The following is a 20,604-nucleotide window of genomic DNA, read 5'->3' as shown; positions in this document are numbered from 1 at the left end:
GCTTGATTGGAAGGTTCTACGCCGCAGGAGAAGCCTGCCATGTCAGCTGTTTGAAGAGACATCCGGATAGCTGCAATCCCATCCCAGGCATCGTGCAGCTTCTCCAAACCTCGAGTTGCCTTCTCCAAATTCTTTTTGGACATAACCCTTGTTGTTGCAGTTGTGCAAGAAGGAAGTCCAGCTTCTTTGCCCGAGCAAACAAATCCTCTGATGAGTGGTTCAGTCCATCAGGCTCTCATCCAACTGGAAAATGCAAGCTGGCAATTCCTTAAACATTTTTGCATTTTTTCCACTTCTGCCCGAAGATAGTTTTGTTCTGCTCACAAAGCCTTCACGTCTAATTCTTCTTCAGCAAACTTATGGCGTTCCATGGTGAAGGCAGACACATGCATGCCTTTCTTGAGCTCGAGCGAGGATAAAAAGTTCATTTTCTTTTGATTATTCTTCTACGGGGTGCAAAGGAGCTTGGATTTATCTGCCACACCCCCTACCTGATCCAACAGTCTTTCCAGAATGGAGAGACATTCTGTATCACTCGATTTGTTCTTTTGGATCATTCGGAGCAAGGATATTTGCATGAACTCGATGGTCTGCGGGTGGGAAAGCATTCCAACCATAAGAGTTTTCAGTGGACTCTCGGGGGTGATAGGATTTGCAGAGATTTTGTAATAGACATGTGCGGAGCTATTGGAGAAACTTTTTTTCATGCCCGCTAGTGGAATCGGAGCATAACAAACAACTTCGGGTCCTAGTTTAGGCTTTGAAACTGGTGAAAGGGGAGAAGCGTGGGGAGTTTCGAGGGTCAGTTTCTTTGGAGGTGTCTGTGGAAGCAGAAAGTGAGTGCTCCAAATAAATGCCTAGATGTGAGAAATAAAACAACACCATATCTGATGGGGAGGAGACACCACATCGGATCTTTTCGTGGGTTTTGGAGTGATGGGGAGTGTGGAGTGACCTCTGCTGTAATAAGGCGTTCAGAGAAGCGGTGGCAGAGCATGTCTCATCATATCCAAAAATATGATAAACTTAGATTTAATTTTTCATTCAATTATTTTTGGTGGGGGACATTATGTTGAGCTTAAAATATGAATTTTTGGGGAAACCCATTCTAGCAGGCAAGCTTGGTGGAGGCCCAGATGAGAAAAATGAAGCCCAAGTTGGTTGATCAGTGGAAGTCTGGCTAGACAGAATTTCGAGGTCCATCGAGTGGAAGAAAATATATAGCTGACTGAATTGTTAAAGAGAATTAGTGGTTGTGGACGGTTAATAAGGAAGTGGGGGTTTGAATTCAATAACTTGGGTGTTTTTTAATCGTTATTGGATATAAATAAAGATTAAAGATTAAAATTAAAAAGCTTGGAGTAGTGGGAAGCTTCATTTAAATAAGCTACTCAAGTACCTTTGAGATTTTCATGGTTAATAAAGCTAATTATTGGAAGAAGTATGAACTAAATACACATGATAATAGTTTACAAAACACATGTAATAATTTATCTCAGTTCAAGATGTGTGTTAACACAACATAAATATACCATATAAATTGATAACATATGATAATAATTCACACAGAACTTAATAATATAATTTAGCCATGAGTTGAGCTGTAGTAGTTCATGTTCCTAATCAGCACTCTAACGGCACCTATATGATACATACAATGGACGCAAACCAATTTTTATAAGTGTATGTTTTTAATGTATATTCATTTCTATTTAGAATAGATGAAGAAATATAAAATTTCAAATATGTCCATGAAATATACGTAGATCTTAAAGTATAGGAGATGATAATTGTTAAGAGGATAATCTCACATAGTGCGAAAAAAAATAATAAAAATGCGAGAGTGTAAACAAACAAAAACCTAGCTAACTATTTCACATCATTCAAAAAGGCCGAAGATGCATTATTAGGCCACGAATGGGAATGACAAATATGACCGAGAGGAGAAGAACCTGTATCCAACAATATATATATATATACATATATTCACTTTAATAATTTTCTCTATGAGATCAAATCGAATTATAGAATCAAATAAAGTTTTATTTTTCAACCTAACTTTATTGAACCAAGCTTGAGATGTATTGATTAAGTAAAGATGAGTGCTATTTTCTTGTTAGAAAATATTTTTTTGTTTGAATTTTGGACTTGAGATCAAACCTTGTTTATTATCATTCTAAAGAAATTATAATAAACAATGCTAACTTCTTATCTTACTCAGAGGTTTATCGAGTGTCAAGAGTGTATTTATGTAATTGTTTTGTGTTTAAATAGTTGTTAGAGGTGATGATTATAAAAATAATAATAATAATAATAATAATAAGAAGAAGAAGAATAATCAAAATATATTTTTATAGAGAATAACGAAAAATATGTGATAAAAGAACTAACAAAAAATCTCATAAAATAACAAAGCCTTTCAATCTACTTCAATACCATTTTAGTTTTTAGATTTTTGCCTAATTCACTATAATAATCAATAAACCAAGTTTAGAGTTGCTTGACTCGTATAGCTCTAAAACAACTTGTGTGAAAAGAATAAGGTATAAAATACACTAACCAGAGTCGAGATGGCTTGGAGGTTGTTCGGAATACTAGTGAAAGATTTTCTGGTAGAAACCAACCAAGTTTCAATTAATTAAGTTGTTTGAAGGAAAAGTGACCATGAAATATTAACGTTATGAATTGATCAACACACCTTTCTTTTATAGTTCCAAGGTTGCGGCATATTTTTATGATCGCGTCTAAACGCTCATGAGTTTCTCCAGCATTAGGATCATTGCTGTCAACCTACAGAGTTCCCGGCAATTGGGAAATGATCATCACCATATTCGAAGCAATAATAAGAATTGGGAGGTAGAATGATGATATAAATGTAGCGAATATAAATTCAAAACAATAGCTAATTTTTTTGTTTTGAGACTTTTTAAAGTTTTTTTACTATGTCATAATCAAGATTAGTAAGAAAAAGATGAATTATTTCATTTAACAAAATATCACATCCATCACACTATTTAAACAAAGAACCATAACATAAATTCCAAAAAGATCACGAAGTAAAATATTTGAAATGAATGGTTATTAGTAAGAGAGAGTTTTTTATAACTTTGTATCATTTTAATATAGTTTTTACTTTTCAATTATTCTCAAAAACCCCCCATCTAACATTTATGCGATAAACATTACATATAATAAATATTTCACATAAAAAACATATATATAAAGAAAGGCAAAATATAGCTAACACATAATCTCTTTAATTGAAAGTCTTCAACGGTGTGTTTGGTCTAAACTATTTGGGCTACTCATTTCATGTAACGATTAAATTTTAATAAAAGGGTAAAATCCTGAAGACATTTGAAAATTGATTTCTATAACATTGTTTTCGATAAAATTCACAAATTAATTAAAAATTAACTTTTATTTTATATTTCAAATATGTGGTGATAGTAATCATTTCAATTTGTCTTTTATGTTTGATTTATTATTATTATTATTTTATTTTATTTACCGTTTTGTGATGTGGCGTATTTGTGATGTATATCTAAATTTAGTATAATATATATTTCAAGTATTATCTAGATATATAATGCAATGGAAACAATGTAATGAATTTGAAAGAATATATTTTAAATACCTCTATTAATATCAATGAATCAAAAAAAAAAAAAATTGAATTTAAATGAATTACAATATTGATGAATTTTAAATCTATTCATTTTAAATCACCTCTCAAAGCCAAATTCTCCCCATAGAACCTAATGTAGTTTGATGAATGCATCATACCTTGGATTTGAGCATATACGAGATGTCGTAGAAAGCTTGATACACGTCAGACTTTGTTCTAGTTTTGTAGAAAAGTTTAGCAGCAATACCTGGGTAAAAGGAAAAACACCAGAACAAATATAGAACATAAATATTACCTTTTTTGTTGTCGGATTGAAGAACCCAAAATGAGCAAGCTGGACAAGTACAAGATTTCTGGAAGCTTGCCTAGATTTTTTATATTCTATTTTTTATTTTTTATGAACTCTTATTAGTGTGGGCAGATTGCAAGCCCTAGGATATAGTTTCAGTATATTTAATCATAGTTGCTTGATTTATTTTGATTTCTTTCGTTGTCAACAGTGAAATACTTAGCTTGGCAGCGCTCTAAAAAACTACCAAAATTTGTGGTTCTTCTGCTTTCTTTTTTTTTTTTTTAAGTTTTCTTGGTGATATTTTCATAACGTAGAAAGGACTAAGTTGATGCAGGTTGTTTAATAAGTTAAGCGAAAAGTCTTGCACATGAAAAAAAGAAGCTCATTAATAAGAAGATTCATTGTCTTTACTTACCACCCCTCAAATTGATGCCAGTACCGTTAAATACTTGAATGTTATTGTAGCACAAGGCTAATGTCCTAAATATGATCACCTGCAAATATATATAATGAAAAAGAGTCATTGTAAGATGGTGTGAGAACAAACATATCGAAAACAGAATTAAAGATTATATATGGGTCCTTCCAATCCGAACCAGTTGGTGGTAATTTCCTTAAGTAGTACTGTCAAGAAAATTCATTTATAGATTACCTGTACTATGGCGTAAAATTGAATATATGCAGGATCTCGCAGACTAGAGATTTGATTTAGGGAGCTCTCCACATGCACTAAGGCATTTGTGACCATCTCGTTCAGGCAAAAAAGCGCCTTCGCAGAATTTCTTTCCTCCTTTAAGTCCTGATTAATTCATATGTCAAGAGCAAAAGAAACATAAAAAAAAAAATTAAAAAAAAAATAGATGATGGAACTCAACAAGAGTTTGTATTATATAATTCTTTCCCTCAAAATATCCCAAATACCTCGAGCTTGTCGACATATTTACTCCATATTTGACGGGGCCAGAACATGCGAGCAGTTGGCATCGCATTAATATCATCAAGATAGTCCGTGATGATGTCTAATTTCTGCAATGTTTGAAATTAGAAATAATTAATGGGTTAATTGGGGAAAAATTGCAAATTTAACAATATTATCTATATATGGTCAATTATCACTTGATCCCATATATATATATATATTCAGATTTCGTTATGTACCTTAATATATATATATATATATATTTATCATCTGGCCTCTAAAAAGACAAAAAAATTGGTGGAAGGAATATATTGCAAGGTACACAACCAATACACAATTAATGTATTCAATTGTGTTTTGGTTACTACTTTGAAATTTTTTATTTATTTTTTATTTTTTAGTCCTCCGGCCTCTAAAATCGTATATATATGTGTATATATATATATATATATATAAAACCAATGCCAATTGATGTATACAGTTGTGTTTGGTCATGTACTTTACAACATTAAGAATCACTTTTTTTTTTTTGTCCTCCGACCTCCGAAATCACACATAAAATAAATGGTTCGAAGGGCAAATGAAGGGATTTTTTGCAAGATATAGAACCAATACACAATAGGTGAAATATGTATGCCAAAAGTATGTAATAATTGACAATTAGTGCATGCATGACTAAATTTTCCGTTTTGGTCTTAACTGATGATGCAATGTGACTTAGCTGCTAATAATGGAATGAACAATAGGTACCTGACCAAGTACACCCATGGCCTCGGAGATGTCATCCGAAACAAGTTCTTCTTTTCCAGAAACATGCAATACTTTCGCCATTCCGATTCCAACAAGCCCAGCCACGTAGTAACAATATTCATCGTATTCATCTAGCGTGTCGATCTTGAAAAATACAACATATATCATTTTCGTAGCTCTACATCATATAATGTTAATTAATTTGTTGTATTTATACCTTCTTGCAGATAAACTTTGCCATTCCTTCACCCATTCTCTTCGCAATCTCCTCGATTATTTCCTGATAACTGCCAACGAGTAGTACTTACCTTATTCTTCAAGCTAATTCTCAAAAATAAAAATAAAAAGCAAATTTTCAAAATAAAAAGCGGTCATTATTGAGACAGGCTCCCTTACTTTGATATTATTACCATTGATGAAACTTCTATGGTGCAAACTAGATCTACATGTTCAATGAAACTTCTATGGTGCAAACTAGATCTACATGTTTCTTATTTTTTATGTCTCACATCTCATATTTTGTTCCTTTTTTAAAAAAGGATTAAACATTGTATTCATATTTTAAGTTTTTAATTTATCATTTATAATTATTTGTATTATACTCTCTCTTCCCCGTAACAATGAACACATTTTTTATTTTCATCTGTGAACACTTTTTTTTATTTTGAATAAAAATTATTAAATCAAAATCATACTTAACAAATATAAATCAACATATAACATCATAAATCATGTAAACTCACTCAAAACTCATTTATTTCTATATTTCTCCTAAAAAAAAAATATTTCTATGTATATTGAAAACTCCACCTCTTTATAAAATTAGTTTATGTTAGTTATAAATAAATAAAAATATTTTTTTTACTCGTATTATAGAAAAATTTATTCTATATAAAATGATATCCATAGTGTATATAATTTTTATTATGATATAATTTTCTAAAAATATTTAAATACATCTTCTAATTTTTTTAATCATATATATTAAATTTATTTTAAAATAATAAATATTATTAATTACATAATAATAAAAAATAATATTATAACTCATTATTATTAACTAATTAAACATCATATTCTTAAATACTATGTTACTAATGAAAGCGGTCAATTATCTTGGGACAGATGAAGTATTATAATTACTTTTCACTAATATATATTTTTGTTTTTAATTTACTAATCATATCCCATCTAAGTTTCTATATCTACCATGTATATGTACATGACATGAGACATGGGACGGAGAGAGCATAATTTAGAATTACTGGAACTTAATGTAGATATTGATCATATAAACAAGCTTAATTTACATAGAATTTTTTTTTAAATTAAGGCACTATTCATTCATTAATAGTAATTTATTCAAAAAAATATCTTAACAAATACTCATTTCTAATTTAAATAACTGTATTAAAAACTAATTTTCTATAGAGAACATTACATTCAATATATTTTTTTATATATATATCTCATCAAAGGCTTAACTTTTTCCTATTCCACGTGTTGGGATTGACCAACTCAACATCAGTATGATATTGTCCATTTTGGGTTTTGCCACACGGATTTGTTTTTGGTTTTTTCCAAAAGGCCTCATGCTAGCGGAGTTTAGACTTGCCCAAACGGTTCAAACCGCCGATTACCTTTTATTAGAATATCAAACTGAAACCGAACTGTTCGAATAACGGTTTCGATTATGATTTGACGGTTTCGATTACGGTTTATAAATCGACAGTTACGGTTACCGCCGGTTTATATATATTCATTTTTAATATTTTTCTTTATATTTTTTTATTTTTCTATATTTAAATTTTATTTAAAAATAATAAAATTTGATTCTAATTTTATTTAGATATAGTATTTATTATGTAAAAATAGTATATATAAATAATTAATTAGATTATTACAATATAAAAATAATTAAAATAAGGGTACGTTTGAGAATTAACTATTAGCTGATTCAATTAGCGATTTGTATTAAAATATTTGGTAAAATAATTGTTTGACATTAGCTGTTTATACATAAGATGATTATTACAAACATTGATATATATTTTTTTTAAATATTTAATTTTGTTCATTTTGGTTTGAAGTTTATGAGAATTTTTGTTATTAATTATTGAAAATTATAAAAATATTATAAAATTTTTATTTTTATTTTTATTATTTAGATTTGATAAAATTATTTTCACTAAAAATTAATAATTTTTTTATTAAAATTATGTAAAATATAAAATAACAAATCTTTCGTATATATTTTTTTATTATGTTAATTATGTTTTAATATATATAAATAAATTAATAACCTTTGTTTTTTCTATCTGATTTAGTTTTAAAAATTTATATATTTTACAAATAAAATAAATTATATGTAATAATTAATAATTATTATTATTTTAAATTTTCAAAAATAAAAATATAATTAAATATATTAAATATATTAAAAATAATTAGTAAATACTGCTATAAAAATATATTTATATGTATAAAATAAATAAGTTTTAAGGGTAAATAAGAAATAACCAAAATTAAAATGAAAAAGCTCTTTCAAAACGTTGGGTAGATGAGCTTTTCAGAAATTCTTTTTGGATCCAAAAAGCTCTTTCAAAACGCTAATTTACCAAACACCTAAATTAGCTTTTTGACATATCAAACAGCTAAAAGCTGTTCGATAAGCTAAAAGCTCTTCAAAAAGCTCTTTCCCAAGCACCATTTTATACTTTTTTACCCTACTCAATATTTACACATCCAACAGACACCGCCGCTGCAGCCACACCAAATCAATCACCGGCTTCTTTTATCTCTTCTTTTTCTATTTCCTCTTTCCTCTTCCCTTTTCTTTTTTCCTCCTTCCTCCTCATCTTCTTCTACGCTATGCTCTGCTGCGCCTGCCACGCAAGTTTGAATTTTTTTTTTTTTAAAAGCCAAACCGCTAGTTCAAACCGTAAACCGGCGGTTCACAGTTCGGGAAAATCACAAACCAAAACCGAACCATAATAATGACGGTTTCGGTTCGGTTTGTACACGGTTTCGGTTTGAACCGTAACCGCCGGTTTGGCGCCAAACCGGCGGTTCGAACCGTCGGTTCGAAACCGAATGGGCAAGTCTAGTGGAGTTGATTTGGGACTTATAAGGTGTGGAATTTTATTCACAACTTTCAATGTGGGACTTGAATTTGCACCCCAACAATCCTCCCATCAAACCAAAGACCAACCTATGGGCCTCGCCTGCGCACCTTGTACCGCCTATCACAAATGGACCCGTTGTCTGACCTAACGCCAGGAGACTTACGACACAATGCGGCTCTGCAGGTCACGAGGGTGAGTCCACCACCACAATCAATGTCCGATGCCTCTCAGTCCATCGTACCAACGAATCAGGCTCTGATACCACTGTTGGGATTGCACCAACTCAACACTAGTATGATATTATCCGTTTTGGGCTTAGCCCGCACGGATTTATTTTTGGACTTCTTCCAAAAGGCCTCATAATAGTGAAGTTCATTTGGGACTTATAAGGTGTAGAATTTTCTTCACATCTTCCAATGTAGGACTTGGGTTTGCACCCCAACAATCGTCCCCTCAAACCAAGGACCAACAGATGGGCCTTCCGTGCCCAACTTGTGCCGCCTTTCACAAAGGGACCCGTTGTCTGACCCAATGCCAGGAGACTTTCGACACAATGCGGCTCTGCAGGACATGAGGGCAAGTCCACCACCACAACCAATGTCTGATGCCTCCCAGTCCACCCTACCGACAAACCAGGCTCTGATACCACTGTTAGGACTGAGCCAACTCAATACTAGTATGATATTATCCACTTTAGACTTAGCCCGCACGGATTTGTTTTTGGACTTCTTCAAAAAAGCCTCGGGTTTGCACGCCAACACCAGAAACTCTTCAAAACTCTTAAACTTCCAATTCACTCATCTAAACGGAGAATCAATCAATTTAAATAAACGTTGGTTTTGCTGACAATAATTACTAGATAATGTAACTGTTGTATCCGAAAATTTGAATATTCTTAATCTCGCGACGGCTTGATGAACCATTCGGAGAATGGATAAGGTTTCTGTAGGACACTCTAGAAAGCCCTAGGTGAATTTTCGTGTCTGCAAAAAAAAAAAACAAAAAACAAAAAACAAAAAAACAAAAAAAAAACTAGCAAGAAATCCTCCGATTAAATTTTAAAAAAAAAAAACTGTAAAATGAAATTGCATTTAAAGTGGAAATGAAGGTTGAAAATATATTTGGAATGAAAATCAAGTTGGAAAAAATGAAATAAACTTACAAAAAAAACAATGGACAATGAAAGTAAAGTATGGGAAAATAAAGATTAAAAAAATCAGATAAGATAAATTGTAAATTAGTTGTGTTGGTCGGGAACCATTTCTTCATCCTCGATCATCTCTTTTTACAGTCTCACGTGGAATTGAAATTCTACTTTATTGATTGGATATAACTCCCTTAATCAAACCATGGTAACTCTCATGTCTCCTGTAATAATCAACTCCTTAAGCTGCCCATATCATTTAGTGACCACTAAAACTACCATAATCTTTGAATAAACCCATCACTTGATTCAACTCATTAAATAACTTCTTTTGAAATGATGATAACTCTTCCAGCCCAAATCTTTAATTGCTAGACTTTAATTATATTAGAGTAACTTTCAGGTTGTTTTAAACATTAAACCACACTTTTTTTATGATCATCAAGATTTTCGCAGTTATTACTCCTTTCAATCAATTTTTTCGCAAGGCTGCAAATTTTTTGCAGCAGATCCTCTTCCACTAGACTTAATCGACTTGGGACTTACTCCCTAATCTTGGGTTACTGCTTCCTTCATTACTTGGGTCTCCTCGGATTCGGTCCAGCCTAATCATTTGAGTTTTCCACCAATAATTACTTTTGGGCTCAACATATTGTCCCTGTAGAAAAATGAGATAAAAAATTAATTCTTAACTTTATCACACTTTATAATATGATGCAACAAACTCTTCCTCCGCTGCTTTGTTCGAGATGGGGAAATTATCACTCTAAGCAATATCCCTTCACTTACTTCCCATGTTCTTACTCAAAACCTCCTCATTTTTTTAAAAAATCATCAACCCTAAGATCATTTGAAATTTCATTTTTTTATATTTCTTCACCTTCACCTTCACTTTTAATCCCCATGATTGTCCATCGCTTCTAGTAAATCACCATCCTCTAGCAGAAATTCTCCACCCAGCAATTCAACTCCTCGTCTAATGATTTTTCTGCAGTCTATTTGTTGCCCTCTTCTAGTTCCAGTAATAGGGGATCTTCCGTCTCCACTTCGTCTTCTTTCTTCTGGTGGTTAAGGACTTCTCCTCTTGGAAAAAGGTGTTGATGATGCCGAAACCTAGAAGAATTTTCTGCTCGAGTCAGATAACCTCCCGATTTCTCAGCCTTGGTTGAAAATTGATGTTTTTCCCTCCAAATTTACCCATATTCTTAGCACTTCCACTAGTTTTAGGACTTGGGTAAATAAATTGGGACCTTACTTTTTCCGTTCATGGATGGATTTAAGGATTTATTATATGATAGATTTGTGCACTCACCATCTTCCGCACGATAGTGAGTTAAATAGGGCTCTTCTCTGTTTATGGGACTCTAGGCTGAATGCTCTTATTTTTTCCTTCACCATCCTGAGTCCCACAATTCTTGATGTGGCCATGATCTTGGGGCTGCCTGTGAAGGGTTTACAAACTTCTCTAATAACCCCTGGCATGTTTGCTCTTCTTGGTTTCCTCAAACTATATAACAACAAGACTACTTTTAACCAATTCAAGGCCCAAAACACTCTTATGGTGATGTAAAATCCCCGGAGAATAATGTCCTGTTATTTTTCTAGTTTAGTAAATATTCTGCCTATTTTACTTACAAGGGAGTAGTTAGGGAAGCCAAAGCATCTTTAATACCATAATTTTTGGCCAAGAAACTGATTTTACTTTTTACTTTCTAGGATTCCTTTACTGAGGCATTAATGATTTGAACGGCAAGATGGCCAAATCTCCTCACAAAAGACCCTGTGTAATCGCTCCTTTATGGTTCTTTGACTTGTGAGCAAGACTTTACTTCTCCAAGTTTACCTATACACAAACCAGGCCTAGCATATTTTGTTCATCTTCTTTCTTGCGAAAGCTTTTTCTTTATGGTCCGCTTCCCATAAACAATGCCATTCGATTGTTCACTCTCTTATGCATGTTTCCTCAAGGCCAAATGATTTTTTCTATCCTCTATCTGAAAGTGGATTCAGTTCCTTATGGTTTTTCCGGTTAAGGGATGGCAACCCTATCCAAAGCCTCAATACAACGTATGTTGGAACAAATGATTTGATGCTCAACCAATGATCACAGTTTGTTCTTTCTCCTTCCACTAAAATCCTCTTTATTCCGAGCCTTATTAGCCACAATTCTTGACCAAATAATTTGGCTTAGTTCAGGACATTTCTTCTGTTGGTTGTATCTTCTTATGCCACCCTACGAAATCTGAACTAATATTTCTGTTGAAACCCTAGCCATATGGCATTCTTATATGCTGGAAATTGAGGGTCTATTGTACTTTTCTCATCAACTTCAACTAGTGGTCACCCCGCCCTTCAAAGATTGGTGGGCGGACATCAGCAAATGACTGTTGCCAGAATCTCCAATCACCTATGTGGTTAAATTAATAGATGAACGTTTCAACGACGAAGCTGCCCCAACTTTGAAGTTGAAGACATATTGGTGACCAGATCCATTCCGGCTTCAGGTATTTCCTTTTAAACTTCTACATTATTTCATTGGCGGATATTGACTGATTTTTTTCCCTCTCCTTTGCAACTATATCCTCTAATAAAGCATCCATAGTCTCTGCTTCCACATCCTCTAGACGTTGTTTCTTCAGAGGTTTGCCACACCGGAGGTCACTCCACGCCCAAGCACTCTGAGAGCTACCAAGAAACCTGATGAAGCATCTCCCCACTACCAAGTACAAGATTACTTCATTTCTCCAAACTTTTTGTGTTCTTTTTGGAATGCTAGCATTTTGTTTTTTAAGGCGCCTCCGAAGAAACCGACCATAAAGACTCTTCGTGTTTCTCCTCCTCTACTAGCTCCAAAACTTGAGCTAGAGTCCACTCCTACCCCTTCCATTCCATTGGCAGACATGAAGAAGTACTTCTTTAGTAGCTCTACTCGTCCACCGGTCGTGGAATCTCAAAAATTTCATTAGCTCTCGAAAATCCGATGGACACTCTTTTGGTTGGCATGTCGTCGAGCCCACAAACTTTCGAGATCATCCAAGTATTGTTACTCTAGATGATAGAAAAACAAAACCAATGACCCATAACGCCTTTCCATCTTGGAAAGCCTGGTGGACTGAGTTGGCGATGTGGTGGTGAACAGATCCAAACTCCTCCACGCCTTTCAGGGGAAGAACCAAAGGAAAATGGACTGTCTATCAGTTTTGGAACAGCATAAATGCATGCATATGTCTGCCTTCACCATAGAATACCAAACTTTAGATGAAGAGGAATTAGGGGTGAAGGCCTTGCGGGCAAAACAAGAGTACCTTTGAGCTGAAGTAGAAAGAAAGCAACAATGATTGAAGAAACTTTCTACCCTCATTGTTCAATTGGATGCAAGCTTGATTGATTGCACCTCCCGCCAGGTGAACTTGATTGAAAAATCAAAGAAGATTGACCTACTACTTGTAGAACTGTGGCAGAAATGGTGTTGTTTGAGAAGAATCCGGAGAAGGCAGCTTGAGGGTTGGAAGAATTGCAAGAGGTCTGAGATAAACTTGCCACCATCTAGATGTCACTCCAAACTGCTGACGTGGAGGGACTCTCCATTAGCCCAGGTATTTCTACCGATCAAGCTGTTGATCTTTCTAGCCTTGCCACCTCCATTCTTAGTGAGTTGTAGTCCACTTCTCCATATTACTTTAGTCCTTCATTCCACTGAATCCACTAATCCACCAATGAAGACTTCTCAGACCGTAGCTAAATCCGTCCTTCAGGATCCTCCATCTATAGTAGAATGATTCCCTTTCTAAACTATTGAGCTAATTTGGCCTGTCTAAACTTCATGTTTTATTTTGTTTTGGTGAACTTGTTTCGACCGCTTTTTTAGTATGATATATGCTTTATTAATCCATATATTTCCAAAAAGATGGATAGAATTTCTGTAAATGTTTTTCGTTTATGGTAACATCAAACTTTTTTCCTTCAAGCTCGATAATTTTTTGCGCCATTAAGAAACTTGGCTGAAATCGTCTATGGCCCTTCCCAATTGAGTGACTATTTTCCAAGTTCAGCATCTTTTGCATATTGTGGAAAAAAGACCTTAAGCACTAAATCTTCTTCCTGAAAGGACATAGGCCAAACATGTTTGTTAAATCTCTCTCAGTTTTTTTATTCTTCATTAAGATATATTCCAAATTTGAAGTCTTTCTTCAGGTAGAGAATACAACTCTTTTAACAAGGCAACCTTATTTCCTCCATTGAGAGTTTATTCTGTTTAAGTATCCGCAAAGATGGCACTGTAATCTCTACAGGTAAAACTGCATCATGTCTGTAGCTCAATCTAAAAGGGGTAATCTCAGTCACCAATGAATTTGCATTGCAGTAAGCCTTTAGTACTTCTTCCAATGTCGCATGTCATCCTCGTGGATTTTTTTATAATGACTTCCTCACTATAGAAATCAACACTTTGTTTCTTGCTTTTGTCTGCCCATTAATTTGTGGATAATAGGGTGTGGAATCCAGGATCTTAATCCCTTATTTGGAAACAAAGGCTTTAACTCTCTCACTGGTGATATCTGTCCCTTGATAGGTGATGGTTTCCGGAATCCCAAATCGATAAATCAATTTATGTTTTATGAACTTGATCACATAACTCTGGCAGACTTGGAGTAGTGGCACAACTTCCGTCCACTTGGTAAAATAATTTGTGGCTACCAGGATGAATGAATGAATGATCCTTTGACAATGACGGATAGATATTTCCAATAATATCCATAACCCAAGCTCGGAAAGACCATGGCTTCACAATGAAATTCAGCTCTTCCACTAGAATTAGCCGGATTAGACCGTAATGCTAGTGTGCCTCACAGCTACGAGCATATTTTATGCAATCCCTAGAGATTGTGTATTAAATATACCCATAAAGGAAAATAGTCCATATCATGTTTGCTCCATTACAATGAGCTTTATTTATGCTCTCATACATATCCGTCATCATCTTCTTTGCTTCCATATGTCTTAGGCATCAAGGATTCCATTCGGCCTTCTGTTAAACAATTTTACATCTAGCACAGTATATCTAGTAGGTGCTCTTTCAGCTCTCTAGAAGCTATTGTACTCAGATCTGCTAGCGTTCCTAGGTACTCCTTCCACCAATCTGCTAGATTCACGTCTGCTACACATACCATGCATTTCCGCTAATATCTGGAAGCTTCATGTACTAAGCCATTTTCCTCTATATTTTTCTTCTTGGGGATATCTTCCAAAGCTACTTTGTCAAACTGTTTCAACAAAATTTTCATTTCCTTTAGGACCTCTTGCAAATTTGGCTTCTTGCAGCGGACCTATCCCAACGTTTGACGGATCACTAATTGAAAATCTCCTTTGATATGGATATTTTTCATGTTAATACTAGGAACTGCAAGGCAATCAATAAAGCTTTATACTATGCCTGGTTATTGGTGTATTATAATGGCAATTGAGAAGAAATACGCCAATCTTGTCTTTTAAGACTTATGATCACTACTCCAGTGCTGGTGGATCCTCATGTACTAGATCCATCAAATAGAACCTCCTACGGTTTTAGCCCAATGTAAGCTGATGTAATATGACTGAATGAACCATTCCAGAATGTTCCACTAGAAAATCTACTATTGTTTGCCTTTTGACAGCACAGAGAGGCTCATATGTCAATGCAAAAGAAACCAATTTTATAGCCCATTTTACTGAAAGCCTCGAAGAGCTAGGCTGGTTAGAAAATGGCTCAAGAGATCCCCTTGCAAAGCGCTTTTGTTTCCACCGGCTCTGAGGTAGTATTCTAATTTGGTGCATATATGGTAAGTGATAAACACAACTTCTCAATAGGGAAATACCGAGATCCCTACCCTCTACGTCTCTTGGGCTAACAAACATCAAATGTTATCATTAGTAGCAGCGATATATAATTTCAACTCCTTTCCTAGAATAGACGGAATCAACACTGATGAAGATGTCACCACTTATTTGATTTGGTCTAGAGATTTCTGCTACGACTTTCTGTTAATTGATTGCTCGTAACTCCCTTCATCAAAGCATGGTAACTCCTATGTCTCCTTCAATGATCAACTCCTTGACCAACACATATCATTTAGTAACCACCAAAACATTACCATAATTCTTGAATAACACATCATTTGTTAACCCTCGACTCAGTGAATAGTTTCTTTCTGAATGTGCGTAACTTCATCCCCCAAGTCTTTAATTGCTAGACTTTAATTACATTAGAGTAAATCCCAAGTTGTTTTAAGTATCAAACCCTACTTCCTTGATGATCATCAAGATTTCTGCAGCCATAACTCATTTTCATCAATTTTTTCGCAAAGCTATGGATTTGTCTGCAGCAACCTGGGTCTTTTCCACTGGACTTGATCGACTTGAGCCTTGCTCTCTAATATGGTTGTTGTTTCCTTAATTGGTTTGGCCTCCTCGGATTTGGGCCAGTCTAATCATTGGGTTTTTCCATCAATAATTATTTTACGGACCCAAAGAGTTAGTTTGGAAGTATTCCTCATTAAGTAAATCCCACATCAAATAGTTACTACTCACCACCAGTCTAACGCGAGCGAGTTTTCTTCCATACACTCATCATCCATTCATAATAGATTGCGATAATCAAGGGAGAAGTTTATCTATTGTCCTATCATAAGAATATAATAATATATCTTATATAAAATGAATATTATATATTGTTCAAGAGAGTAAGTATTTTTTAAAGAAAATTTATAGTCCATTCTTTCGCACATATAATTATTTTTTTGTGGTTTGTTCCTAGAGGATTTTCCATGTAAATTTGTGTTAATATATTTTACTAACATTGAACTATACTCTTCATCAAATTTTCACTAGTCAAGTTCCGTGTATATATATATATATATTGACCAAAAAATTCTCCAACACTAAGTTTTGTGATTTTAATGATACGTAGGGTGTTTAGTAAATGATGGTTCCAAAGAATACCGGGGATCAAGATCCAGGAAAGCAGCGGAGACATGATGGAACTCCTCCATAAGAACTTTTTCGTCCTTTGTGCCACCTGCCGGTCCGAAACCATTTGAGCGAAAATGTCAAAGTGATGATGAACTCGTTCAAAGATAAACTAAATTTAAAGGGAACGGAAAGATGAATCAATTTATATGAATAACTTTTTCCAAGAAAATATCACGACATGTAAAAGTAGTGCCATAATTTAAGAACTCACATGAAAAACTCCTTTCTTTATCGCGTATGTGACTATGGAAAGATTGTAGAAGAGGTAGTTTAATCTCTGCGGCTATACTTGTATCATCCTCTGCAATTCAAAAAGAAAAGAAACGGAAAGGAAAATTCTTACCAACATTTTGAGTTAATAAAAAATTCAATCATGTACATCGTATTTGAGAGATTACCTATTGTGTCGAGTGCTCGAAGAACTAGATAGAAAATACAAATCTGCAAAGTTCAGACAACAAGAAAAACGTGAACAATGTTCTTATATACTCTGACTTCTTGTTGTTCATTTTAGTCGGATCAGGGTATATTCAAACCAAAGGGATTCATGTTGAACTAAACAGAGTTGGGAGGTGTGGAGTACATGCTCGTATAAGTTGAAACGATATCAAACTCAAATTTGGAAGGTGTTCGAGGGGACTGCGCCATTGTCAAGGAAAAATTATTTGGAGATAGTAGAAATTCAATCCAAACCTAATCGAAACACACCCATAATAATACACCACATTATATATATATATATATATATATAATAGTTTGAATTCTTTCTATTTCTAACAAGAGTGCTTCAAAAGATTATAGTTTGATATCAACAAATTTAATTGTGTTTTTCGAAGTTATTTCTTGATTTTTACTATTTATACTATGTATTTTTTAATAATATATATTTTTTTTATCTAAAAAATGTACAAACCAATTTGCGATTTTTTTGTATTTTCATTTGTGTTTTTTGATTTTTGGGTAAAATAGTAATCAGAGTTTATATGGCACATTTTTTAAGTGTTGACATTATTAATTAAAATATTTTTATAAATAACGCCCCATTTAATATATATTTGTAATTAAAAATTATATTTAAAAGTTACTTTTATATATTATCCAACACTTTTTTAAGCACATGAAATATTTATTTTTTTGTTTAAATTTATTATTATTATTATTGTTTTTGTTGTTGTTGTTGTCAACACCTTCCAAAATTTTCAAACTATTCTATATGAGCCTTTGAAATATAGAGAAAAATAATGTTAAATTTAGAATGTGTGATGCTGATTGCATGAATTGAGGTGGCTGAACAAAACAAAAATTGCCAATCGGTGTCGGACATAATTTTAATATTTGATAATAAAAAATAAAAACCAAGATATAGACAGAAACAAGTAAAAAAAAAAAAAAAGATTTGCAAAATGGTTTTGGAAAAAAAAAAAAAAAACCCTGAGAAAATATCATTTGAAGTTTGAATAGACAAAAAAATATTAGACATTATCACATTAGAATGAGTTTGGTTTGTTAGACTGTGGAATAAGCAATGCAAATTTTATTAATTTCCGAGCAAATTGCATCATTGTGTATATTTAGAGACTACATACTACTATATATCTATTCCATAATAACAAAGCATATTCACTTTCTGTTTGCTTATTATCATTATTTTTATTATTGGTCAAATCATTGTTTAAGTTAGTTTTGTTCCCCTCTCATTAGATATTGCAACCAACTATTGTCAAAACATATTAGATCAAGTGCATAAATTAAAATTAAAGTTAAAATTAAAATTTCAGCACCTGTGCTGATCATTTAGAAAATAATATACGAAATTATATTATTAGTAAATTAAATTATTAAGTAATCAGCGTGTCAAAATACAAAATAAAATTAACAACTACTGTAATTTGGTTTGTTTATGTGTTTAATTTTATTTCTATTTAAGTAATGATTGAATTTAATATTTTGTAAAAAAATTGATATATTATGTGATGTAAATTAACAAATATTAAAGTTATTTCAAAATTATTAACAACAACAACAAAAAAGAAAAGCAATGTGAATTAAGAATCTGAGAGTATTAATATTTAAAAAGGGATTAAAGAGTAGTGGGATGGATGATGATAAACTCACAGCATCACGAACATGGGGATGAAGGTGGTGAATAAGGACGAGACGACCTTCCAATTTGGCAAGCATAGAGTAACATATCTGCCAGTGCCGCGGCTCTGCCGGAATCTGCATCTCCGAAGCTATGGATGCCAGCTTCAACCTCACCATCGGACAAAGCTCATCCGGATGCCTCCAAATGGACCGCAAACTTTCCACTTTCAAATTTGATCTTTTTCTACCAATGCTGCTGCTAAGCTGTTGTCCTCCGAATTGGAGAGCAGGGCTACTTACTGCTGCAAACACTTTCCAACCAACAAATATATTTCCAATTAATCGAGGCTCTCTCTCTCTCTCTCTCTCTCTCTCTACTTATTATGCTTTCAAACTAAATTCTTCTTCTTCATCAAACTTAATTTCTCCATTTTAATTATATAAAACATATATATATATATATCCAATCAAAAATACTTATTTTCAATCCATTCAAAGTTTTGTTATTTCAAAACCATATATATAAAACACTCAGAAAATGAAGTATGAAATATAGGCGATATCCACTATATATTCTAGGATTGAAATGCATATATATATGTGCTTACTTGTCACGATTCAATCCAAATATCAGTCGCCTTAATCTGTAGCATGCACTTTGATTCCTATGATAGTGAAATTACCTTATAAAGTCAAGCATCATAGATATATATATATATGTATATATATAGTGAATGACCGATGAGCCTATATATTATATATATTATAATGTAAGATATAAATTTGATTAGATATTAATTTCAAAAATACATATTCCAAGTGTTTTAGAAAACTATAATATGGATGTTGTTGAATATATTTCTATACATCATTTACATCTTAAGAATGGGGTGAATACAAAACACAGCCTTAAATTATTAAAGCTGTCACTATTATTATTATTATTATTATTATTATTATTATTATTATTATTATTATTATTATTATTATTTATTTATCAGTATTATTAAAAAAAAAAGCACATGGATTTATTGTTTCAAGATAATAATAATAATAATATATTATATGAGGATAAATTGAGAAATAGCAACGTGGTTTGCCCGTTACGTCATCAATAATTAATAATATATTCAAATGAAACAAACTGTAAGAAGGATGCATGCTCTCTACGCTTAACAAACATAGTTACATGCCGGAAATAAAGGTCTGAATTACTTGTTCAATCTATTTTATTTAAATATATATTGACAATAATTTATTTGATGGAAATGGCGTGTGATAATGAAAATAAAATTGGAAACACGATCGGAGAAAGTCTTCTTCCCATAAAATGAAATATAAGTCCAGTAAAAGATGCTATGGGCTGGTGGGGGTCATATGTTCAAACCTTCGACGCCTTCAGATCTTGTCTGCCACACATGATTTATCTAGTGTAATTTATATTATCGAACCTAGTTTACAGGCTATTAGGTTCATCCGTTGTTTTACCTAGAGCGCATTCAATGATTACGGTTTCAAGTTCCCACGTCATCAATATATGTAAGTTGTAGTGCTTTAATATAACTAATTGTTCCCAAATAGTTAAAATGTTTCTCGAAGAAACACTATGATTGAAGTCGACAGAGAATGGAACAAAAGTAAGATCTATCATCAATG

General features: G+C 33.0%; 1 protein-coding gene across 2 annotated transcripts; it reads right to left on the bottom strand.

Annotated features, from left to right (window-relative positions):
- Nucleotides 1-1,565: 1,565 nt before the first annotated feature.
- On the bottom strand, nt 1,566-19,645 carry LOC127254227 (squalene synthase 8-like). 2 transcript variants are annotated; one of them, XM_051279233.1, is made up of 14 exons: nt 19,557-19,645; nt 18,979-19,259; nt 17,262-17,304; nt 17,075-17,164; nt 16,834-16,909; nt 5,807-5,876; nt 5,590-5,733; nt 4,842-4,946; nt 4,573-4,719; nt 4,336-4,414; nt 3,787-3,875; nt 2,699-2,790; nt 2,561-2,609; nt 1,566-1,641 (listed from the first exon to the last, which is right to left on the bottom strand). In XM_051279233.1, coding segments are annotated over exons 1-14 (1,284 nt in total). In that variant the 5' UTR covers nt 19,558-19,645; the 3' UTR covers nt 1,566-1,623. The 2 variants fall into 2 exon arrangements, with proteins under 2 accessions (XP_051135190.1, XP_051135181.1); XM_051279224.1 differs by lacking the exon at nt 1,566-1,641 and adding an exon at nt 1,713-1,952.
- Between the last annotated feature and the right edge of the window lie 959 nt (nt 19,646-20,604).

This window comes from Andrographis paniculata, unplaced genomic scaffold (genome assembly GCF_009805555.1).
Source record: "Andrographis paniculata isolate CXL003 unplaced genomic scaffold, ASM980555v1 Contig12END, whole genome shotgun sequence".
In the NCBI taxonomy this organism is placed as follows: Eukaryota; Viridiplantae; Streptophyta; class Magnoliopsida; order Lamiales; family Acanthaceae; genus Andrographis; species Andrographis paniculata.
The sequence above is the reverse complement of the archived record's forward strand: the minus strand, read 5'-3'. Positions and strand labels throughout refer to the sequence as shown.